This window comes from Anas acuta, chromosome 7, assembly GCF_963932015.1.
Source record: "Anas acuta chromosome 7, bAnaAcu1.1, whole genome shotgun sequence".
In the NCBI taxonomy this organism is placed as follows: domain Eukaryota; kingdom Metazoa; phylum Chordata; class Aves; order Anseriformes; family Anatidae; genus Anas; species Anas acuta.
In genome coordinates, this window is record NC_088985.1 from 17,708,510 (window position 1) to 17,734,373 (window position 25,864).

The 25,864-nt window shown below is 39.2% G+C and overlaps 1 protein-coding gene across 4 annotated transcripts; it reads right to left on the bottom strand.

Moving 5' to 3' along the window:
* Positions 1 to 386: 386 nt before the first annotated feature.
* On the bottom strand, positions 387 to 25,692 carry HELLS (helicase, lymphoid specific). Of its 4 annotated transcripts, none has more exons than XM_068689586.1 (22): positions 25,586 to 25,692; positions 25,047 to 25,159; positions 22,289 to 22,411; positions 20,959 to 21,018; positions 19,856 to 19,892; positions 19,699 to 19,763; positions 19,203 to 19,244; positions 18,193 to 18,417; positions 16,617 to 16,799; positions 16,199 to 16,342; positions 15,347 to 15,543; positions 14,538 to 14,634; positions 13,453 to 13,614; positions 12,812 to 12,954; positions 11,574 to 11,712; positions 10,282 to 10,365; positions 10,081 to 10,200; positions 6,899 to 7,015; positions 6,120 to 6,279; positions 3,032 to 3,128; positions 2,747 to 2,823; positions 387 to 1,575 (listed from the first exon to the last, which is right to left on the bottom strand). In XM_068689586.1, the coding sequence occupies exons 1-22, from the start codon at positions 25,686 to 25,688 to the stop codon at positions 1,478 to 1,480; spliced, it is 2,586 nt and encodes an 861-aa protein (XP_068545687.1). In that variant the 5' UTR covers positions 25,689 to 25,692; the 3' UTR covers positions 387 to 1,477. The 4 variants fall into 4 exon arrangements, with proteins under 4 accessions (XP_068545687.1, XP_068545689.1, XP_068545688.1 ...); XM_068689588.1 differs by lacking the exon at positions 25,586 to 25,692 and adding an exon at positions 25,282 to 25,441; XM_068689587.1 differs by lacking the exon at positions 19,203 to 19,244.
* Between the last annotated feature and the right edge of the window lie 172 nt (positions 25,693 to 25,864).

The window sequence follows — 25,864 nt, forward strand, 5'->3', positions numbered from 1 at the left end:
GTGGTAGGTCTTTACTAGCATAAAACAAGGCATAAGAGACTAGGATGGCAGCTCAGCAAATATAAGGAACACACGGAGACAACACAGGTTGGACTTTGTGTTAGTCAGGATAATAAGTAACTGAACAAAAACTTGAAAACTTCAGTCTTCAATAACTGCAGATGAAGCACAGCTTTCAACAGGCAAAAGTCAAAGCCAGCATACCCATTAACAGTTATTTGTTTATCTTACTTCTGTAAGGCACCATGTATTTTGTGTGAGTATAAAATAACTCCACATCAGCTAACATATTACTCCCAATGGAGAACATGAATTCCCTACTTCTGAGGTGGCACTCACCTGGTGTTTATGTCTCATCTACAAATGATCATAAAGCAACAAGAAAGTAGTTTCCAATAGTTTGATGAATTAAGTAGTTTATTCTGAAACATTACCCATGCCTTAGTATAACTAGTGTAACTGCAACTGTGACAGCTCCAGCTGCAATGCCATAACTGCCATTTCCCATTAAGCCTAAAAGACATTTCACAAAGCATAATACAGTTTAAAAGCTGATGCCCATGTTGAAAAATATTGCCTGCAGCTGTCTGTTAGAGGATAGATATGCAATTAGTTATATACTTCACCTGCTTTATTATCTACTTCCCCTCCTGTCACTCCTGGAATAAAACCAGGCTTCCCGCTGATTTGGAATTTGAATTCCTGTCTTTTCTGCCCCAGTATAGTCTCAGACTGACCCTTGCCGAGAGTTAGTCCTTGGTCTTCCACATATCCACACATTCTCCTCCTTCCAGTACCCAGAGCTCCCTCTACATACTTTAGAGGCCAGTCAATAGATAATTGCTGTCTGCAGCAGGAAACCTTACAGTTTTGTTTGGGTACTCTTAGCTCCCTCATTTTAGAGGTTTATTATAGTTGGGTGTTATTTTGATGTGTGAAATGGGCTAAAGGGTTACACGAATAGAGAAAAAGTGAATAATAAGATTTTTAAATAAGCAAAGCCTAGGTGGTATCCATGTCAAAAAACCTGCAATGCTTCGGACAAACCAGACATTTATTTATTTATCAAAATAATTTGCAGAAGTTAAAAAAAAAAACAAAACAGAAGCTGTAACAAAGGCATATGCTCTTTCCCTTCCAAATAAAATCGTAACACCGTATTTAAAAAAAAAAAGTGTTTTAGGACTTCCACAGGAAGATTTTACACAAGTTTGCCAGTTTTTATCACTGATCACAAAAGCTAGCTGAAAATGTGAAACACGCTCATTCTCTTAATCCTTTATCAGAGGCTAACAAAGCTACAAACATGAAACTATAACAAGCATTACACTTTAGAACATGTTAACATTCTTTGAAAGAACTGAGGGATTTGAAAAAGGCCATGAAGAGTCAGCATAAAGGATCAGTACGTATAATGACATCTCTGAGAGCTGATGTCAGTCATGTTTGTCATGTAAGACAACAGGCCATTTGCACGTTAAAAGACACATTCTGCATTGGAATCCGATGATTCCTCCAAGACCTTGAAGACACCCACTTTTTCCTTCTTAATTGCTTCAGGAGTTTTCATTTGATCTAGAATTTAAAAAAAACAACCAATAGGTGAATTGTCTGCAACCTTTCTTTTCAAGTACAGCAATGCAAAGTGAAAAGTCATATATACTCTTATTTCATCTGGATTTGAAAATCAAGTTGATAGATCATTTTGCTCCTTCATAACCACTCAGCAACTAAAAGTTCGTGCTTGAAAATATTTTACAGTTGTGTATCAAATTCTGCTTACAGTGGATAAGAAAAAAGAAGCAACCATTATAAAATATGATGCCTGCTAATAACACCACAAAAAAATGACACCTTTTCCAACCTGAAAGGACAAATCTGATTATTTCATAGCTGGAACTTGTAAAGATAAAAATGGATTATATTGTGTCAGCACATCACGAACCATTTCTATATCAACAGTACATTAAAATATTCTTTAGATAAACCAGGAGAAATTTCCAAGTGTAGTAACTGTTCTCTTCTCCTCAGGCAAGTTATTTTACTCAAAATTCACATACCATATGTATTTAAGACTACCTACGAATTATTTATTAATTCTATAATGACTGTTTTTTCTTCTGTATCTATGTTTGGAGTCTCATCTCTCCTTTATTTCCTTCATCATCTTATATCTAATGTTTAGAGAAACTAGAAGTTCTAATAAACTATTTCTCAGTAGAATTAAGGTTTTTATAGTATCTTTGTCTGGTCTATTTACAAAAACAGATGACTGAATTTTTTTTTCCCACCCAAAAAATATTTGATCTACGGACAAGGCATGGTAACCCTCAAAGTTTATTTTTGTCTCCTTTAAGTTTTACTAGGCTATATTTTGAATTATGAAAGTATCAAAATAGGTTTTCAAATAGGTTCACTGAAATAAGCTTTTTTTTCCTGAGAATGACTTCTACTTTGACCAATTACAGCAACTTGCAGGGAAAATTTCTTTGCAAAACATCTGCTTTTCCTTTACAGTATGTATGCTTGGGGCACACTATGCATGAATGAGGTTTTCTGGAATACTTTTGTCAAAGTCAGCCTCTTCACCAGATCCTATTGGAAACATCAGCCTTGGGGCCAAAGTGTCTTTCTTCACATGTACAACAGTTGTGGGGAAGTGAAGCTGACTATTTTCTACATATAAAGAATCTTAAAAATATTATTTACTGTCTAACATAAGAGATGGATGAGAATTCTGACTTACCAATAAGATCGCTTCTATCCAAGAGTAACTCAAGGTCTTTATCACTGATTACTTTTTCTTTAGATCCTTTAACCTCTCTGTTGAAGAAGAAACACTCTCTCAATACAGATAAAAGTGCGTAAGAGTTAATGAAGCACAGAAGTCAGTTTTCCACATAGCAGAATCCCTAGGACATTCTTTTCACTCTGAAGACCCGCTTTGTAAAACATGAGAACTATTGACAGCTGCTTGCAAGCTGCAAGTTACAGACTTAATGGTCAACAAAAAAAGTAAAGTTTTACATACCTTTCATAGTCTCTGGATTTCAGTAATTCTAGTAATTCCTGAGGGTCCAGACAGCTCTTTGACTGTGCAAGGCCAGATTTGCCACCTTTAAACTGATCTGTAGAAAGTAGAAATTTTAAGTAGAGACAGAAACAAATTCCATAAACTGTTACAACAATTCTAGGCACAGATGGAACAAATCTACTTTTGCATATTGAGGCTAATTCTATGTTTCATTGTTTCAGCCCTGAACTAAACACACCTTAAGCTAATAGGCTAACTGGTCAAAAAAACCAGAGGTGCACGAGAAGTTTACATGCAGGCCTTTCACCTTCTAGCTGTAGTATGCAGAAAACTGATTGAAACACCAATTCACCATGCACACACACACACACAGCAGAAAAGCCATTAGTTCTACTTACAGTAAAAAGATTGCAAATAAAGTTAGATGGTAGGTGCTGAAGTTTGTTCGCTTTGTAATGTAAGCTGGTTGGAACAAAGTAAGCAGCATTAACCACAAGACAGGAAATATAAGAAGGATAATGTTGTTCCACTGTAGGAACTCCTTCAATTTAATAATTTTACAGAAATGACAAAATACATCTGATAGCATAGTTTCTTCAAGAAACCAAATTAACAGTTATCACAATGTCAGCACCAACATTCAAAAAGTTATACAAGATTATTTATTACCTTGCTAAATCTAAGCATGGATGAAGCTAAGCTCGGTCTGTGCACTGCAAGGCCTCCTGTCCCGTGCCAAGCTTCCCCAGTTTTTATTAACACATGTACCCATTTCACAGCAAGTCTTCCTCATACCCTTTTATCAGCCTTACTGCTGTTTTTTCCTGTGTCTCTTTCTCAGAATACCTTCCCACACCTCTCCCCATCTTCCTCCAAGGACTAGCTGTTTCTCAGCAAAGTGCAAATCAAATGAGAGTTCCAGAGAGGTTAGGGCTATACAATTTCTCTCCTGCTGTGACACACAGGACCCAGGTCACATCCCACATTGGTAGTGATGGAATTTCTCCCTTTACTCATTTGGATAAGTTTTCAGAGTTTCACAAACTATACGGCTGTACAGATCTTGGGCTGTAATAGTGACATAGAGAAAGCTACAGGAAATGCACATTACATAAATTAGAGTTTACGTGCATCACTTCATCTTAGTCTAACATCTACTAAGTTAACTAAAATCGTGCTGGTTCTCACAGTTACCTAGGCATGTTTCTATAAGAAAACAGAAACAAGACAGAAGGCACAACATAGTGCTGAGCTCAACAGAAACACAGCTTTGCAATATATTTCAATCCTTCAGGTCTGGTACTTGTACTGTACACCCTACATAGTTGAAACCATTGAAAGGTCTGACAGACATGCAGACTTTATGATATTACTTCCTCATTCATTCCTCAATTTCTGATAACTTCTAAGTATTCAGAATTACAGGATACATTACATCACCTTTGCAATTACTGAATGAGCCCCAAAGGCTCCTGCAGGGAACATTCCTACTGACAGGCTTCACCAAAAGCTAGCCAGATAAACATTCAACTCGCTGCAAAACCAAAGACACAACCCTTGCTGCTCAGTCTCCTTCCTGTACACTGCCTAGCCCTAGTTCCCACTGCTACTTTAGCATATGGCAGTCATCTAAACGTTTGAGTCCATCTGCTTTGTGGGCTGATGGCATTAGCTCCTCTAGAGAAAAGTCAGATGGCAGTCCTAACAGTCACATGAAGACAGCAGTTACAAAAAGGCTAGGACAAAGGAAGTACTGAACCATTAGCCAACATCATCCAAACAATCCACAGCTTAGTCATGACAAACACCATGCAGTAGACAGTTGCAGGTGTGGCCTTTCTGCCCCCCTTCTGCCTTTCCAAAACACTGTGGTATTTTTTTCCCCCTTTATATACTACAAGATGTTTTTAAATCCTACAAGTTTAATACACAGCTAATTACATGTATTGTCAGAGGTTGCAAGATTTTTTTTCCCTCCCCAACTGAGCTTACTGTTTGGAAAATGCTATAGCAAGCTAGCATCCAAATATAACGCAGAGTATGCTACAGAAGCAGAGCAGGATTCCTACAGCACTTAAACAAAACAAATTTACCCCAAAAGAGAAGCTTTACCCCAAACTTTTTTAAAGACACTTTAGTATGACCAGCTAGATGATCTAGAACACAAGAATCACCATTGTTCTGCAAACACAGACACAAAAAAGAGGACTATGGTGCCATTCAGCACAGGTTAATTGCCCCAGAAGAGGGCTTATTCTACTGTGGTTATAACAGACTATTCTTAAGTTTAGAAAGACAAATGCAGAAAGGATTCTGAAATTTTCTAGTGATTTTACAGGTCTAAGACTTGCAGTCTCAGCCACATTCACTAGGAACTCACAGAAACCAGCTTCATATAGTCCCTGCTTATTTTACCAATTTTAATTGAATGCTCCCTATTCAAGCAAGTTTGCCAGTGCAGCTAGAAAACCTATTGATAAACTTCGTATCATTAAACACAGCTTTAAATATCATTAGGTAAGCCTACTGCTTCAGATGAAGAATTGTTATAAGCTAAACTGCAAGCAATATGGCAATTTTTGTCTGCTTTTCCATTTATATTCTGATTCATTTAATTTGGTTATAAGAAAAAAGACAGTCAGCTCAGACTTGTCACTCACTCCCAGCCTTGACATTTTCCATCCTAGAATTCTAAAACATTTGGGTTGAACAAAGTATCATCTTGCTGACAAGCTGCTACCAAGCCCCAAAGCTGTACTCCCTCATTGCCTGTTTTTACTTTTATTTATTCCAGGCAGACTCAACAACCCATCACTTTTTTTTTTCTAAATTACCTACCAGTAAAGTAGTATTAATAACATGGTAACCCCTGAAATAATACAAGTGCTTTCCTTTAATTTGCTGTAGAAGTTATCTGTAATACGTCTAAGAACGCATTTTGAGGAGCAGTTTTATATAGCCATTTTTGGAAGGATGAAGCTATTCGTGTTTGAGGAAAAAATACTGGAGTCTCAAAACAGAGGAGAGGTCTCCAAGATTTGAAGAAGCAACACATGCTTAATGGAAGGCATAAGAGGATACTAACTTTTGTGGATAATCAGCTTCTCCAACTTCCTCTTGGCAGCAGCTCTCTCCACAATCTTCTGATCGATTGTGTTTGCTGTCACAAGACGATAGACAACCACTGGTTTTGTCTGGCCAATTCTATGACACCTGTCTTGGGCCTGTAAGTCCGACTGGGGGTTCTGAGGAGATAAGAAAACCAAGTTAGAGAAAAGCTAACAGTGCAGCTTTTTAAATGCTACCACAGGCAGCATTTTCAGTCAGTGAGCTGAGTCACAGCTGAAGCAAACATCAGGGCAGCTATTGTATAATAAAACCGTACATCTCTTCGCTCTTAAAACATGCCCGTGCCAAGCTCTGCTGGTATAGCTACACAGCCAGAGCAACCGAGCTAGCTTGACTGCTTCATTATATGCTGCAGTTTTCAACAGATTAACTTTTTTTGTATCGAAAATGTAGCCAAGGTTGTTGTTACATTCAAATTACAAATAATAACTTAGAAAAAAAGAAATGCAAATAAAATAGTAACAGAAACCAAAAAATGCTCCTACTTTTGGTATAACCCAGGGGACAAACATGCTGGTTTTGCAAACCAGCTCTAACATTGTTTGAGAAGCTATTTTCAAATCAGGCTGTATATTTAACATATAACATGGTAGCATACATGGCTTATATTGTCATTATGTAATACATCATTGAATAACAAAATGCCCCACACCATAATGGCTTACTAAACAATTATCGAAAGCATCCGTAAAGAAAGCATTTTACGACATCATTAGGTAGAGTCTGTCAACATACCCAGTCACTATCGTATATGATAACTGTATCTGCCGCAGTTAGGTTAATGCCCAAGCCTCCAGCTCTTGTACTCACTAAGAACAGGAAGACTTCAGGGTCATTATTAAATCGATGCATCTGGAAGAGAATAAGACTATTACAAAACAGCAGATTGATCAAACAAAACATATCCAACATTTTATTTAAAAAAAAAAATCCACGTCTGTAATTTAAAATGTAAACAGGTAGAATATAATACATGCTGCCAGAGGCAAACTAAAGTTTTAAGAGACATTTTGTGCATCTGGGACGGGGCAAGAGCAAGAAGTAAAACAACTGTATTTTCTTATCTGCCAATTTTAGTCAATGTTAGTCAATGAGCTGTCCAACACAGAGTGCAGATAACTACAGTAACATAATCCCAGTCACATTTACCCCCACGTAATCTACCATCCAGAGCAATCTAAAATTCTGATGCCATCTTGACTCTAACTTCCAGCCTCCTTGTATATCACCTTTTCTTATTTCAAAACTAAGAACAACTTTCTCAACTTCTACTCAGCATCTAACCTACTTTCATAGCAAGATCCTTCCAAGCATCATTAGAACTCCTACCAGGTCTACGAGCAGTTAAATCTGTTCTCTTGTTCTGCACCTACACCACTCTGTGGTAGGCACTGAAGCCAGGAACAGAGAGGAAAAGAATCAAATTGGACCAGACCAGAACCTTTAAAACTTGCTGCACTTATCCATTGCTCCCATGGCTTTCTTGAGCCACCCGTTGCTGTTTATGCAGCTGAAACAGTGAGAACCTAATGCCAAGACATTTTAACTGTATACTAAAAAACCTAACAGACAAAAAAATATCATGCTTAACACAGATACTTCAATGAAGGGAAAAAATAATAAAAGTCGCAGGAGACAGAAGATGGATGTAACTGCATGTCTTCTCATAAGAGGAAGTACCATATGCAATTCTTAACCCACGAATGAAACACAACATCTCGACTTCAAAATACAGACATATTAGCAGGCATGTTCTGGTTACATTTTCTCTATCAAATATATGTGCTCGGATGCATGCGCTACTTTGAACTTCTCTTGTACCTCTTGGGCCTGCATTGGGTCTATCTGCACTCAGGTTTCATTTTACACCAAGATTCCCTCTAGCTTCCAAATCATTTTGTAGAATACAGAAGCTGATCTCCAAGTGACTCTTCCTCCAAAGCACGGTTTGCTGGATACATATTACTAAATGAAGTAATGTTCCAACTCACCTCTTGTTACCCTGAGAGGCTGTTCTTTCTCAACTGAGCTATGCATACCCTGCTGGGAGTTTTCATTGGAAGGGAATAAGGTTCTCCTTGCTCAAGCATGTAAACACCTGATTTCTTCAGATTTTTACAGCTGTACACTTCTACATTGATTTTTTTATTTCTTTTAACTCCCCTACAACAATCAAACGTCCAAAAGCAAGGCACAGAATGCCTCTTTTCAAAAGTTTCAACCACATCATAGGATAAAAATTTGTGAGGAGGTGAAAAGCAGCAATACAGAGTAAAAGTGTGCATGTCAGATCACAAAACAGTATAGAACAGTACGAAATTCATACTCTCCAAAAGCCATTCACATTCTATTTGCTGACAATTTACAATCACATAACTGCGTAATTAACTCCTAAAAACGCCTAGAAACCAGCAGCACAAAATTTTACCTGCTTCATGTAAGTCACATTGCTAGTTAGCCTTCTGTCTTTCAGAATCATTTTTAACAACAGTAACTTAAATGTTGAGGGGTGTGGCTATCCTCAGCCACGTTGTGGCAGAGAAAAAACAGTGCAAACAAAAGCAGTTTGAGCTAGATGATCAGCAAGTCACTGTTTTTCCTTATCTGCATAAATACTGGTACATACTTGCAAGATCATACTGCAACTGCAGCACATCGCCTAGATACATTCTGTGTTCTTCTTCCACACTCTGTATGTATTGCTTTTTCATATCCCTGCCAATCCTCAAAGCTTTTCCAAAACCACCCTACGTGGCTGCCCTTCATGACAAATACGTGCCTCAACAGTAAGGCATTCTGTGATCTTTTCATTACAAGCATGCAAGAACGAAGGATTACACTGTAATGAATCCATGTTTACTTTCAGGCTGAAGTTACAAGTGTGCACCTAGGTACACAACACCACTTCCTGGAAATCTATTCTTATCTACTCTAACACCTATTTGGTGTTAGACTTGCAGCACACTCCCACAGACACTGGTATAACACCCTGGACACCAGGAAACAATAGGGCCAGGGGTAACACTGGGATTAGCACCTGTTGCAATCTGCATAAATTGCATACTTTACATCTGGGCAACAAGAATACATGAGCATTGTGGTGGTTTTACTCAGGTGGGCAGCCGAGCTCCACCACAACCGCTCTCTCACTCCCCCTCTCCTCAAAGAGGAAGGGGGAGAAAATACAACACAGAGAACTTGAGGTTTGAGATGAGAAAGGTTTAATTAAAGGGAAAGGGAATGGGGAGAGAAAGAAACAAAAGAAAAAGTAAGTCTGCGTGGAAACACAGAGAGAGGGAAAAACAATTATTCTCTACTTCCCATTAACGAGCGATGTTTGGCCACATCCTGGGAAGCAGGGCCTCAAAACGTGTAGTGGTTGTTCAGGAGGAACAGCCCCCTCCCCCACGAGAGCCTCCCTTTTTTATTGCTGAGTGTGACATCAGGCGTTATGGGATATCCCTTTGGTTGGCTTAGGTCAGCTGCCCTGGCGATGTCCCCTCCCCATCACTCACCCACCCCCAGCCTGCTGGCTCTTGGGGGCTTGGAAGGAGTCCTGATGCTGTGCCAGCACTACGCAGCAATAGGCACAACACTGGAGTGACACCAGTGTTGTTCCAGCTATGAGTGCAGAGCACAGCACCGTGTGGGCTGCTCCAGGGAAAAGGTGACTCCAGCTCAGACAAACCCAACACAAGCATTCGTCATTCTAGGCATACCAGGATGTTGTTTGGTAACGTATTTCACTACTTCAGTGTTTCTCAACTGCAGTTTTTAAAGCAGCAGCAAGAACATCAGTTTTCAACACAGATGTCTGTTGCCTGTTGAAGACTAAATGCTGTGCAAAGTCTCATTCCAATGTCACATTAACAGGCACATTTTGGTAACAGGCTCAAAGGACATGAGCATGTACTTACATTTTCTTCTCTGTCTGAGTAAGACATAGACCCATCCAATCGACTAAATTTGAAGTCTCTCAAATAGCAGTAATCCATCAAGATGTCAAGCATTAGAGTCATTTGTGAGAACAACAAGACCTAAAAAAAACCAAGAAGATTCCTTAGTACCATTTTTGGTTATCAAGAGACAACTGTGCCAAAAAGAAAAATTGGTTTTACCTTATGTCCTCTCTTTTTCAATTCTGGAAGCATCCGGTCCAAGAGAAGGAACTTGCCTGAATTCTTTACTAAATCTTCATCAACCTTAGAAGAGGGGGAAAAAGGGGAGAAGCAGTTGTACATTAGAAGGAAGGATGCCAAAGGCTTTCATCATTCAGAAGCATCAACAAATGCTTACTGAAATAAACTTGTAAAATCCTTTCAACTAAAAGCCATAATATTGAAATTGACAAATTGCAAAGTAAGCCGAATCAATTAAATCATGATGAAATTAAATCAAACCCCACTGTTTTATATGCCCAAATATTTTTTTTAGATGAATTAACTTTCATCCCATTTCTGGAAGGAAAAAAGTCATGAAGGTTTCTCTCTTCACATGGAAAAGTAGTTTCTTTCCCAGCTTATATCAGTGGTAATTCATGCATGAGGCTTCCACCTGCTGGAGACAAGGAAGCACTAGCTGAACAAGCTACAGGTACTAGCTCCTGCAAGTGTGAAACAATCTGTTTTCTACATGCTAGCATGGTGTTACCTTCTTTTATGCACTGACCTTGCATTGATAAACCTTAACAGTTTTCTCCACAGTGCAGCCAAATCTGTTAACCACACACCAACCAGGAAACACGCCTACAAGGGCCTACAAACTTCATTTAGAAGTGTACAAACAAAGCAACTTCAAGTTGATTGAGCTTTCCTTTAACTCAAAGTACTTTCCATTTTCCTATATTACCAGTTACCTTGTCTAGATTAAACTGCCAATTGGTCTTTATGATGTACTTCCATTGGACTTTCTCCCTTTCAAGGCATAGATCTGATGCTGTAAACTGAAGTAGACGATCCTCTTGTACTTGTCTGCCCTTAGCACCTCACTCTTAAAAACTTCCATCATACCTTTTGCAGTGTTTACAGTCTACATCATGAACAGTTCACAAACATCAGCATTTTTAGTTTGGAAAATAAGCCTTTTTGAGGACAGCTTAAGGCAGACCCTAAAACAGCTTGAATAAGCAGAAGCCAGCTATTGTTTTAGCTCAATAACTTGCTTCCAGCAGATGAGTGCCTTCATAATGGAGAACACCACAGTATTGCTTACTACAGAGGCTAAAGACACAGAAGCTTGAACTGCTCTTTGCAACTGCTGCTTCAAATAATGATTCAGTCACATGCTGGAATTCAGTAGGGAGGCATATGTAAATACATTGTAAAGGTCATTCCTAACTGCTGTCAGCTCATGATCTATTGCTTCTAAATGCCTAGAATAATTCCTCTTCTAATCCTTTTAATATACGTACCTTGAATTGTTGCGTAGCAGGGTCCAATGGGTATTCAATAAGATAGGGGTGATTACAGCATTTCCTCAGTAACATCATAATATTCTGTAGTTTAAGGTTCACCTCCGAATCCATGGGCATGCTCACTTCTACCACCGGCCTTGAAAGACGTGCCATCTTATTAGTATAGAAAGTGTTACAGAAAAAAATACACACCCCCTCCCCAGAATAATAAATAAAATAGAAAGCAAGATTCACTTGCTGTGTCAAACTTCTTTTAAACTCCTCACAGTTAATAAAGCTAATACCAGAGAAGACTTCCTTTAGTGTCACGCTTGACACTAAAGGCACTAGAGTTTGCAACTATTGGTTTAAAATACAGAAGGATGGTAAAGTCGTAATCAGAAGCAAAAAAATGAAACAGAAAAGGGAACTCTGAAACTGTCATATCTCCCACTGAACAGTACGTGAACTACTCCAAAATCAGCTCTTGGCCTATCCCAGTTCAGCCACATAACACACTGCAGGATTCTACTACAGCTCTTTTGCTCTTTCCAAACCTAAGAACTATATCCAGCATAAGGGAACCATGCATGTCATAACACTAACACAAGCAAACATTTAATACCCATTCTTTCAGAGTACACTGGACTAAAAATCTAACAAAATAAATACAGTTGAGCCCTGTAATTTAAGCCCAATCCTGGCTTTCCTTTTGCCCAAAGGAGTTCCAACCAATTTAGAGCCACCAACAGATCTTGTCAAACTCAGGATTACTCAGCACCCTCAGTCTTGGTCCTCCATTCTGATCATAATCACCAAGCAGGAAGTGAGCTGCACATGTCACAAACACAGCAGTAACCATACTGGCTATTTGGGTTCTAGCTCTCAGATTTAAACTTAGTTTAAACCTAAGTTTTAAACCTAAGTTTTTATTTTATAAAACTTAGCAAGTAAATCAGTTATCCCTTTACTCCAGTCCTGAGACCAAACTTTGTTTCAAGTATTCCTGAGGAACTCTGCAAAAGTCTGGGAGTTAACTGTAATTAATACGTCGATGTTATCCCTTGTCCTATCATTGAGTCAATGAAAGATACAGCTGACACAAATGTAACTGAACAACATAGACAAAAGTTTTACCTGAACTTCGCAAAGGGTGCAAGAATTTAGCAGTAAAATCATATAAGCAAAGCTCTGAAGGAATCTTAAGAGGACAATACTCAGTACAACAAAAAAAGATATTCTTTTATAGCAGGTACCTCTCTTTTTCCACTTCCTCTTGCATTTTGCTGATCAATTTTTCCAAGTCATCAGGTGAACCATTATGTTCTTCACAATAATCAACCAGTTTTCGACTACGGCGTTTTGGTCGGCCTGTTGGACTCAACTCTATTACTTCTTCCTGTGGGAAACAGCATTGTCATCAACAGCAGATAGCTCCAAATTCAAAGGCCTGTGCAGACTCAAGAATTCTCAATCCTGAAAAGAGGTCTCAGCAACATGCTCCATCTAATACTTAGTTTCTGCAGCTGTAAATTTTGTTAAGCAGAAAGAGTGGCCCAAACTCCAAAGTTTGGGCCACTCCAAAACTCTAAACTGCTCAATTTTCAAAAGCTGCATTAGTACCATACTGATTTCACAGCAGAAACTGTCAGTTCAATTAAAACTGTCTTTTTCCACTAAGCTACAAGCAACCAAAAGCACACTAACACTCACGTATTACCAGTTCTGTGACCACAGAGGCCAGTCACATCAACTGTCACTGAAACGCTGAAAGGGTCAGGCTCAAAATGTAAGCAAACAACATTTTGGTTACACTAGTAATGAAGCAATGTCAGCGTGGTTTTGCTTATAAACCATTAATAGCAAGCACATTTCTAACACCCGTATCAGTAGATACCTCGTTATTTCCAAGCAGTTTCCTAATGGTGCGATTTACAATGGCAGTATAGAATGTTTCTTGCTTCTTTGCCAGGGGCGCGTATACCACAACTTCTCGTTTCGGAGGAACCTCAAGAGCAACATCAGATTTCAGTCTTCTCAGTAAGAAAGGCGTCAGAATCTGAAATGTTGAGCAGTTGTGTTATAATTACTCAAAGCTCTCAACAGGGCTAGTTAAAAGAAAAAGACATACAAATAAGTTTACTAATAAAACATTATTTTTACAATTTAAACTAAGGGATGTAATCTGCAGAGCTCCACGCTTCATTTTTAAATAGAGATGCCTGCTCCAAAACTTTTACACACATACTGGTCATGTGTGTTAAAAGAAAAACCAAACCCCACGTCTATGGACATGTTAAAAATTGTCTTTAATAAGGGTTGCAGGCCTTTCAAATAATTTTCATAAATGAAAGTAATCTTATTACAAATTAGCTCATTTTGCTTGTTATATTTCTTCAACTTATTCCAGGATAGCCATAAACTTTTAAAAGCAATATATAAGTTGCCATCAACAATCATATCTAAAAAACATAAATCGCATCTCACACCATCAGCTTACAATGGGAAAATGTGTTTTGAAAGCACTTACTTTCCCCTCCACCACTCCTTAAAAAACATTTTGAATGTTAGCTTTGTTTTGCCTTTGAAGAGAAGCAAGTTATAAAACTAGTTTGTTAAAAGGCTTTCTGTTCAACACCTCAGAGCTGCATAAATTCTCTCAAAGTTATATTTCCACAAGTTCAATACACAAATTAAATCTTTTGGCAGACTGAAGTAAGCAACAGCAATTAAGTTTAACTGAACTCAGTTCAGTTCCAAGAACAAAAAAGAGTCTTTATCAAAGAAGTACATTGTTCCTTTCAGCATTTATAAACGCCTTAAATATTGGAGGAAAAAAAAAGGAGATACCTAAGTGTAGAAGTGCCACAATAAAAGCCTCAGGATCAGAAATCAGATCCACAAACAAGATTTTGGTACACTTCATAATAATGGTCAATGTCAGAAATAAACCACGAAAAAATAACACAAAAAAATGAAAACCTGATGTAGCATATGCAAGATGTTTTGCTCCCTTTCTTTAGCAATGATGTCTTCGGCAGTTTCTGTAATGCTGGTAATGTCAAACCATGATTCAAAACTATAAAAACAAAACAAAAAAAGGAATAGCTTGTTTCATAGCTATGATTCTCCTTCCTTATATAACTATGCTATTTTTCTTCTCATCCTGTGATTTAAGGAAACAAAGCACTGGTATCTATCACGTACAAAGGGTGAACAAGAGACATTTCTGAAACATACCCGTCAATTCACATGCTTGAGATTTTAAAATCAATCAATAAAAATACCTGTATTAGTTTGAATATTCACTATGATCAATTATATTCAACGTAGTCTGTAGCTTTTTTCCAAATTTTGACTAAATTCAAATTTGACTGGTTTTGGCAATGTTCCTGACCTCCCTGTACTGCTTCATGAAAGCATCAGTCTCCCATGGGTCCTATGTTTGACAGCCTCACACAACTGTCTGTAACACCTTACAAAATCTCAAGCAACTCCAGACACTTATGATCAGACAACCATCTCCCGTCTCCCCCCAGTGCCCATGTCTTAGTTCAGAATTGAATTTCCACTACCCATGGAGCTGACAATTGCTTCCTTCCTTTCTGAAACTACTAGTGTGAAGACAACACACATTTCAAAGTCTTTATAACCAGATGATTATACCAAATTACAACCATATCATAAAAGAACTCTTTAAAGGCTGATAGAAGTTTAATTATTAAAGAGTAAGAATAATGCCCAAACAGAACAAAGGGGGATCATTCTTTTTTAAGCAGACTGCAACTCACCTTTTCAAATCATCAAACACATCTGGCAACAGGAAGTTAAGCAACGACCAAAGTTCTGCCAAGTTGTTTTGCAGGGGGGTACCAGTCAACAGCAGTTTATTGTCTGCATTAAATCGTTTCAATTCTCTGATAAGGCGGCAGTTCATATTTTTAATCCTGTGACCTTCATCTACTATCAGGTATTTCCAAAAGCAGTTCTACAAACAAGAAACAATATTTCAGTAAATCTTAGCTCACTCCATCAAAATGTGCCCAATGAGCAGCACTAGTAAGACTGCCTGATCTTGACCATTAGAAAGATTCTATTTGCTTGTTTCTCACTTTGTCAGACTGGAAGAGCAGAGTCCAAACAGTTTATGCTTCACAATGACTGCATTTAGTTTTGATGATTACAGTGAAAACTTCTACAAGAAGCTCTTCTCACTGAAGCAACCACTCTATTATTAACTCTGTTACTTATATAAAAAGGAAAACTTTTCTCCAAGTGTCTCCCCTCCATTACCTACAGAGAGATAATGGGGAAAAAGCTGTAATATGTTAATTACAACTGTGTTGTAATTATCTGCTTGCTTCACTTTTTAAAACAGCATTCTATTTGAAGAATTTCTCAAAAAAAAAAAAAAAGAGCCATTTCTACCAAAGAAACATATCACAGCAGAACTGAATGCCAATATAGCTGCTGCAGTATAACACTCATTGAACAAGCAGCATGTAGGATTTTGTGTTTGTTTTTTTGTTGTTGTTGTTTGGTTTTTGTTTTTTTGTTTTTTTTAAGTGTATACTCAAAAGCACTGCCATTAGTGATGAGGCAGCATTCCACCTGTCACAGGATTTTCAGTAGAACGTAGATACCTGCAGGGCATTTCTGTCTCGCATTGCGATTTCAAAGGAAGTAATGACCACAGGATGGATTTGCAGTGATCCTTGTCGCACATGAATTTTTCGAACCAGTTTACGACGTTCCTGCTGAGCTCCATGATACAGCATTATTGGAATCTGAAAGAAATAAGACTTTTAAGTGAGCTTAATTCAACTGACTTCAAACGGCAAACCTCACAGGTAATAGAAATAATTAGCTTAGTTACAAGAAGGCTGTAAATACATAGTAAGACATAGCGTACTGTGTGCTAACAACATAAAGAACTATAGTTAACTTGATGTTCTATATAGAGAATGTTTTGATGCAAATAATTAAAACTAAGAACCGAGGTAGGAATTTTAAAAAATAGTTCTGTTAGACCCGAGGAAGAAAAACCTTTGTTTCTCTTACCTCTGGAGTAAATCTTTTGAATTCAGACATCCAATTTGGAAGAGTAGACAAAGGACCACATACTAAGAAGGGACCAGGGACTCCTCGCTCCACCATCAGTGCTATTGTTGCAATACACTGGATTGTCTTCCCCAACCCCATTTCATCAGCTAAAATGCCGTTGATACCATTTTCCCAAAGCATCTGCACACACAAAGAAAAATACATAAGCATAGATTAACTATCACACCTTAGGAGCAACAAACATCCATAGGAATGTAACATCTGTGGAAACTCTCTACTGGGCACATTCTATATTGGAGGTGAATAAGATTTCTCCATGATGAAAATAAAACACCAGCATCTTGTAAACCCCAGACTGTCATACGTAGGGTAATGTGCTTTGAGCAAGTTAATTGCCTGACTAGGAGGAAAAAAAAAGAACAGTATCAAAGGAAAGGATGTGAATTATCGTTATATCAAAAGCACTTCAACAGCAAATATACCTCACAATACTCTGACTTCTACTCATCCTGATACTAAATTATTCCCGTAACTTCCATTTCCAAAAGACCAAGTTACTGTGTTTCAGTTTTATCTTTTCAAGTAGCTTTTATAGCCATGGCTACTTCAGCATAGGAAAAAGGTGCAATACCTGACCAATGTTGCCTGCTGTTCTGGCAAAAACTTGTGCAAACATTGCCTATTTCAACAAGTGACAGAGCAACTTCTCACAACAGAACAGAAAGGAAGTGCCCTTTGACTATTCTATCTACTATTCTTAAAGGTTACGAGTGATGGTCCAACAACAGAAGCCGTTTATTCCCCCAGTACAGGCCAGCCTCCCTCACGCACTTCCCAGAGACAGAACAGAATGAGTGAGTTTAGTGGCACTCACTTGTGAGATGAGTTGAAGCCTGTTAAAACAGGATATACATGCTTGTGGGAGCAAGAAAAAAAAAAGGAAATAGGAGATCATCAGCAGAAGGAAAGTTAGTTCTGCATGATTCTGACAAGAACAAAAAAAAGTTGTTCTAAATATGGCTTACAAGCAAGAACAGGGAAAAAATACAATAAAAGAAATGCCCACATACATAAGTTTCACTGGCTTTTGAAATCAAATGTTAAAGACAAAACAATTTAAAGACATTATGCTAATACCACTAGTTAAGAGTCCATAATGCAGAGAATTAAAAGCTTATTTGTGTTAGGTTTTTAAAAGGCTCATCTTGCAGGCCTAAGGGGCCAGGTATTCAAGTCCTTGAAAGAGGAAAAACAGTAAGACTGTCCCTCAAGTTAAGTATGCATAGACCTACTGCTTTCACAAAGCACTTATAAGAAGAGACTGAAAGGACAGTTGAGTTGAACGTGAAAATAGATGAAGAAAGGAAAGGTGGAGAACACCAACCAAGAAGCTTATAGAAGTCTTTACAGGGTGGGGAGGATATTTGGGTTTGTAACTTTCTATTTGTGGACTGGCAACTTTTTTCATTATATAAGAATCTGGTGTTATATAACCAAAAATTTCTAGTCTCTTCCCCTTTGTTTCTGTCTCCAGCCAGCAACACATTCAATTTTGTAAACAATTGCTCCTTACCCTTAGCCACTCCATGCCTTCCACCTGGTACCACCTCATGACACCTCCAGTAAAAATCTTTGGCTGTTGAAAAGGCACTGGTTGTCCATTAAATTTCCGTACTGGATCAAGGAATTGCTTGGCACTGTGTCGTACAGCTTGACACAATCTATCCTTAATGACACTATTTGAGTCTCCATTTTTCTGCAGGTCTTCTGGACACAGGTTATCAGAAGAGCTTTCATCCTATAGAGGAAAGTTCAACGAACATGTGACAAATGGCATACTTTAACAAAACCCAGCTAAGACATACTTATGCCAGGTGCTGAAACTTCTGGCAAATTTCTGCAAGCCTGTTATTATGTAGCAAAACAAGTGAGCCCTTGACACAAAGACTGAGTAACTGTCAATGAAAGAGTAGAATTTATTTTTAGGATTAGTATCACCACAAAAGCAGAAGTAACTATGCAAAATTTCAATACCTTACTGGCATCCTTTACTCCTTTGGAACTGAAGACCAGTGATAGCTTCCAGAACAATTAGGCTATTCTACCCATGAAAGCAAGCAGACATAAAACCTTGCCAAGAGGCTGACATTTAATGCAGCAATTTCTTTTCTGTAAGTGGATTCTAGATAATATTAGAAAGTAGTATATAGTACTGTGCTTGTAGTTCTTAAGCCACAGTAGAAGCAAAAGAGGCCACACCTTTTGTCTCCACAATTTAAATGCTTAAAAATGGCTGCATCTTAAGTAAGGTTTTATATACTAGCACAAGCATTTCTTTAGTAAATTATTTCCTTCATTTTTGAAAACTACAGTAAAATTCAGAAGTTTTCACCTGTTATGTAAGAATAGGTGTTTAAGTGCATTTACTTGCACCATGCTTTAAAACTTCTAACTCAGAACTACAATACATAGCTCAAAGATATTTATTTACAAGAAAAGTTTAAAGATATGCTATAAAGTATAAAATGTCCTCCCTCCCTTTGGGCTTAACACACAAACCATAAGAACACGTTGACAACATACCTGATTTTCCACTTTACTTTTTTTTGCCACTGACAAGATTTCCTGCAAGAAAAAAAAAAATACACTTATGTGCTTTTCAACTTTAAAGGCTACTACAATTTGTATTTCAAGAAATCTTTTAATTGAAGAGCATTTACATACTTGAAGCAAATTTCCATACATCATCTAACATATGTGACTGTAAGAAGGCAACACATCAGCAGATGTATTTTGATTACAAAAGATAATTTAATACATCTTCACAGCTTGCCTCCCCTAAAATTTAAGAAAAGCATTTGGATTCTGCAGGTCCGACAACACTGCTTATTATATAGAATTTTGCTGGGAGGAAGTCATACCTTACAGGTAGGCTACTGTTGGCTGTCAGTCAATAATTTCTGACAATAACATATAAGAATGCATTGCTCCAAAATACAGATGTCACACAGTGATAGCCTCACCAGTTAAAATCTGAGCAACAAAAACCCAAACAAATCCATTTACAAATACAGCCTACCTCTTTGGACATAATTTCTGAGATGTTGTATGTTCCGTCTTCTCTTCCTCTCTTCTTTTTTGCAGCTATAAGATAACATTTGAGTTTATACAACACATCAAATGTTAAAGAAACTGAAAACACCAGTACTGACTAAAGGCAGAACCTAATACTTTACCTGATTTCTCCTCTTTGCCATCCGCTGGACTTTGACCCTAGAAAATAAATACAGAAAGATGATCATCATCTCATGCATGTCTAACTATCATGGCACAAATGAGAGAAATATGCAATCCAACTTCAAGCATTGTCTTGGAAATCTTTTTGAAAGACTTACTATTATGTAGTTTATAAGAAGTATAGCAGAAGTAGTTACTGTTTATCTTTTTCAACCTTGCTTTATTTGGTATGCCAGCATTTAGCCTACTGAGTAAGACGAGCAATCATTCATAAAAAAAACAAAAAACAAAAAACAACTCAACTAAAAGGCAACCCCCACAAGGCAAATCCAAATTTCCTTGAATGAAAAATTACAGAATCACAGAATGGTTTGGGTTGGAAGGGACCTTAAAGATCATCTAATTCCAACCTCCCTGCCATTGGCAGGGGGGCCTCCCCCTAGACCAGGTTGCTAAATGCCACATCCAACCTGGCCTTAAGAACTTCCAGGGACAGGGCATCCACAGCTTCTATGGGGAACCTGTGCCAGTGACTCACCACCCTCATAGTAAGCAATTTCTCCCTTATATCTAATCTAAACCCACACTTTTTAGTTTAAAGCCACTACTCCTTGTCCTATCACTATACTCCCTGACAAAGAGTCCTTCACCAGCTATCTTCTAGTACCTAAAGGGGGCCTATAAGACAACTCCACATCTCCCTGGAGCCTTTTCTTCTCCAGGCTAGTACGTCTTAGGGCTCTCTTCTCCAGGCTCAACAACAACTGCAATCGTCTCAGCCTGTCTTCAAAAGAGAGGTGCTCCAGCCCTCTGATCATCCTTACGGGACATGCTGGACATGCTGTAATATAATAGGTCCTTATTATACTGAGGGCCCAATTAGTCAGAAAAGTCTCCTTAGTAGGACTGTCATGCTATGTGATTTTTGAGTAGATTTAAACAGTCTTACTATGGTTAAAAATATGGTACAATAGATCTTACTGCAAGTCAAATGCTGGGTAAGTCTAACTTTAGCTACCTTGACCAGATGATCAAAATTGACATGGCAATTTGACAGACTTATAGCAAAGACAAGCTGCGTAAAACCTCTAGTTAATCTCACCTTTGCAGATTTTAACATCATCTCTCTCTTTTTTTCTAACTTCTCTTTCCTTCTCTGTTCCTGAAAAAACAAACAAAAAGACACATTTCTTGTATTTAAATGACACTCACAAGAGAACTATCCATTATAGAAATAAAAACAGATGCAGATTACATTGGTAATGTAGACTGCTGTGTACTCTACAGACTTGGAGTGTTTTAGCAGTCTCAGTAAAAGCCTCTATGCTGACATTGTTAAAAATCATAAAACAGAACTTGGGCATGTAAGTGCAACTGCTCTGAATTGCTTGTCAGTGACTACTTTAAACATTTTCAAATACAGTAATTTAAGAAGATGCCAACAAAAATATACCCAATTGCAAACTCCTGTAGAGATCACATTTACTACAGCAAGTTTTCCATGTGTGTATCTTCCCTTTAACTTCTACGAGTTACCACTTGTGTTCACTGTCAAACAGAATGCAATGTAAGTAGCCTACAATGCCTTTAAGGAAGAAATGCTTTCATATCTTTAAGAATCTAAGATTTTCATTTCATCTATTATTTTTACTTGCTGAAAGCAAAAGGACTTCGGGGAAAAAGAAAGATAAGGAACCTTTATAACTATCAGATGGAGCAGTAAAACTTAATATTGAAATAGGCATTCTATCATTGTAGTAATCATGAATTTGAGCTGACAATAGACACTAGAGAAGTATTTTAGAAAGGATGTTTCTGCAGCTTGTCAAGTATCACTTTTCTGAGCACGTGATTATCCTGAATCTTTTCTTGAGATTCTTCCTCCCTCAGGCTCAAAATCTCACAAGTTTGTACGTACAAGGACAATTAAGAAAGTAAAGACAAAGCCAGATGTGAACTCAGCAACTCATAGATTTAAAAAGCAGAACACAAAACCATTTCATGGAAGCTCTTGTTTGGGAACAGCATGGTCTGAGATCACTGTAATTTATGTTTGTCCTACATTATCACCCTGAAGACAAGCCTCATCCTCAGCCTTCAGTAATCAACAAAACCAGGCTGCACAACTTCTACATGTCAATTCTTTGCATCCTTCTGTCCTCCTTACAGGTTTTCTAGTTTCCTTAAATTTCGTCTTATCTCTCAGGCCAACAGAAAAATTGTAAAGACATCACCACTACCTTTACACTGTGATTAAAATTCATGCTCTTTCCAGACTGATTTGTATATAAATTTATAGGACAAACTCTGAATATTATGTAAAGCACCACCTCATTCCCGGGCAGTATCTTCCGTAGCTTCTCGGCAGAACTGAAGCAAGAAAGCAAGTGACAGTTCATCTTAAGAATCCCCACCACAGAGAATACACTTACCTCCAGTTGTTGCTGTTCCATTTTGGTTAGCAAGAACTTTGAGTAAATGTTGCTTTTTTCAAGCAAATGCTGAAGCCTCTTATACCGCATATCACTTGACTCCCTGTCCCAAGAAGTGCGAGCCTGGCCAACACAAAAAGAGGTCAAGTATTTAAAGATGCTTCAAATTTAATGCCTTACACATAAGGGTTCTTTTAGAGGATAATCACAATTGTCTCACACCCGTGCAAGCTTTTACTCTTTGAGTCATTATACATTTATAATACATGGATGTACTGACCCATACATCTCTCTCTATGAAGCACTTGCTGCAAGATCAGTGTAACTAAGGGATGGATTCACTTGCACATGTAAACAGCTCTGCAGAATATACCTGCTTCCAGTGCAACAGCACAAAGCATTCAAGGGCTTAAAGAAGTCTGATCTCTGATTTGTAGATTTAGAGTTAAAAGGAAATCTAAGTTTATTCATAGCCTGCAAAATCTGGGTTAAAAAAAAAAATAAATCACGTTTCAATTCAGCAGTTTCATAAGTAGTAACTGGGACACTTCTGTATACCATCTGCACAGAGGTAGTTTTTCATTAGCAAGATATTCAGGTGGCTACAAAGTCATTAGTGCTTGATTTACAGTGGCCAAGTGAATTCCCAGTGTGAAAACAGCAACTTCTCTTTGTTTTACTTACAAAATCCAAGTGCTTGAATTGCCACTATTTTTAAAAAAGGATACCTGTTGAATTAGTCAAGACTGTATAATTGATCAAGACTTCTCCAAAAAGTAAAAGAGCGTTCACCCTGCAGCCGTCACATAAAATAAATTGCCTGTTAGGTGGAGACTTGCCTGTTAGATGGAGATGTCAAGGAAGTGAAAAGGTATAAATTAGCATCTCCAAGAGAAACCCAGGAAACACAAGATGCAGAGCTTTACAAGATGCTTATCTGTGCCATTGCCTTCAGAAGGAACACTGGGGGAAGGGCACACAGAGACAGAAAAGCAAGAGAATTTTCTGGAACTAAATAGATTAATAGGTAGTGAAAAGAGTAATATTAGCTGACTGAGAGGAGAAACTGCAAAAAAATCAGGGTTTCTTCATCCCCAAAAATCACACTTTTCCACTAATGGTACGCCATGTCATCCTTATAAGTAGCAATCTCTCTATTTGTTTGTGAGCGGAAGATGTATCTCCAAGTGTTCCTTGGGGGCTATGTGACCTTCTTGCAAATTCTCCATAAAGGTTTTGTTTGCTACTGCTCTCCTCATTCCAGGTATTTTCCTTCAGGCAGAATGTACCTGAGTCCAGGAAAACCAACCCTTGATGGCAATGCCAAGAAACAATATAAGCGAAACTGAAGTACTTCATTCATTGAGGTGGTATTACTCAATTCCTGTTGGTGTGGAACCCAGCTTCTTTCCGTTAGTTACTTTATCTGAAGGACTTCATCCTTTGAAGGAACCTCCAAGCCTCAACAAGGTTGTTTTTATACCTGTTATATTGACCATGGCAAAACTGCCACTCATTTTTCATCACTCTACATTCTCAAATATTTGCATTGTGGTATTTTGCTCTTAGACCACAAAAAGAGCAAGTGACTCATTTGTTGAACTGCACAAGTCACCTGGCAAGGGGATTGCAGAAGTGACAAACATAAAAAAAGAAACAAAACAGGAGCTTCAAAAAGATCAACTGTCCCCAGGATGCCAATAAGTCTGAGTTCAGTGACATGGGTAATCTCCCTTGGTCCGGCAGACCCCTGAGCACAGAGCGAAGGCATGGTAGAAACACAGGAACAACACCCTTGTTAGAGGTAAGCTCTGCAGACCCTTAAGAAATTGAAAGAATAGTGAGTGGCAAAAAAACTCAACCACCTCCACCACAACAACATAAAAAGGAAATACAAAGCAGTATCATATTACAGTTGTGACACCTAAGTGGCTGGTTGTGAAAGAAAGTTGTCCTTTTCTCAATATTTCCTGTGCAATGAGATGTTTACTCTACACGAGTTTCCTCCTTATCTCCAAAAGGATTCTCCAAAAGGATTGCCATCAGATTTTCAGTTCCAAGGCAGATCAAGGAATACCTGAAGAAAAGTTCAGCCAGGCTCTATCATGAGTTATTGTCTGCAAGAAAGATGACTATGAGACTTCTGGGAGAATGAAGTAATAAATAAAGTAATACTTTCTAACCACAGAATCACAATGTTGCAGCCTAAAAACGTACTTAGTAAACAAAAATCTTTTTTCAGTAAAGACAGAAAGAGGAGATGAAATTGGTTCCAGGCCTTAGAAGCTGTATTTTTCATCTCCCTAAAGTAACATTTCAACCTGCAGCTACCATTCTCCTGTGGGCTGTTCAGTACAAAGGCAGATGGTTGAGCAAAAGGAATAATGTGACAGATGGGGGGGATTTCTCAGGTGTTTTGAGTAGCAGCATTAGCTTCTTGGAAAAAAATCTCAGGAGAGCATTTGGGATGTGTGTTCTTCCACACTTACGTTGCCTTATGCCTGAAGCAGAGTGCCTTTTATTTCTGGCACGCTGGTACCGTGATGATTTGCGCCAGCAGTGCCGAAGCACCCTGTTTTCGGGCTGTCTCCCCAAAACAGATTCGTAACACCAGCACTCGCAAACACCCAGCGCAGGAGAAATAGGAGCCAAACACAGCCGTGACCGTGCCAGATGTGCTAGGGAGGCTTCACCTCCCGGGGGCTGCTCCACACACGCCCACCCGGCAGGCAGGCGGCAGCCCCCGCTCCCCGCTCACCTTCTCCAGCATCTGCCGCTCCTTCTCCAGCCCCGCCGCCTCCAGCTGCTCCTCCTCCGCCAGCATGGCCGGCGTGATCACCGCCTGCTCGCCCATCTCGGCTCCCGGCGACTCTGCAACGACGGCACGGTTACCGCGGGGCCCGTCCCTGCCCGTCCCGTCCCGTCCCGTCCCGTCCCACCCGGTCCCTGCCCGCCCCGCCCCGGTGCCGCCCCGGTGCCGTCCCGGCGCCCACCGCCGCTGCCGCCCGCGCTCCGTGCCGGCATGGCGCGCCCTGCACCGGCTCCGCCGCGCGCCGCCCGCCTCGCGAGACCAAAAACCGCGCGCTCAGCGGGCCGCGCGAGATGGCGCCGAGCTCTCGCGAGGTGGGGGCGGCTCCCGAAATGGCTTCCGCGAGGGGGCCCGCCCCTGTCACGGGGAAGGGCCCCACAGAAACGCCCCGCTCGCCCCGGGCGTGTCAGTTGGTTCCTGTCCCCGCAGACACGTGTGTTTCATACAATCACAGAATCGTTAGGGTTGGAAAAGCCCTCCAAGATCACCTGGTCCAACCATCGCCCTGCCACCAGTCACCCGCTGCACCGTGTCCCCAAGCACCACGTCCAACCTCTCCCTGAACGCCCCCAGGGACGGTGACTCCACCATTGCCTTGGACGCTTCTCGTCTGTGCCACGAGAGGGCAGGGGAACGCTTAAAACCGAGCGAGAGCTGCACCGCCACCGCCACCACTGATGGAAAACCTTTCCCGCTGCGTAGATTGCATTCAAGTAAATATTTCTGGTGTTGAGAACACAAACACTGCAGCTTGACCCCAAAAACAC

Coding starts and splice junctions, on each gene's coding strand:
- HELLS (XM_068689586.1), bottom strand. CDS start 25,688: ATGGTGGAGTCACCGTCCCTGGGGGCGTTCAGGGAGAGGTTGGACGTG. Junction 19,893..20,958: donor TGATGTTAAAATCTGCAAAG/GTGAGATTAACT, acceptor TTTATTTTCTAG/GGTCAAAGTCCAGCGGATGG. Junction 2,824..3,031: donor AAATCCAGAGACTATGAAAG/GTATGTAAAACT, acceptor CTTCTTCAACAG/AGAGGTTAAAGGATCTAAAG.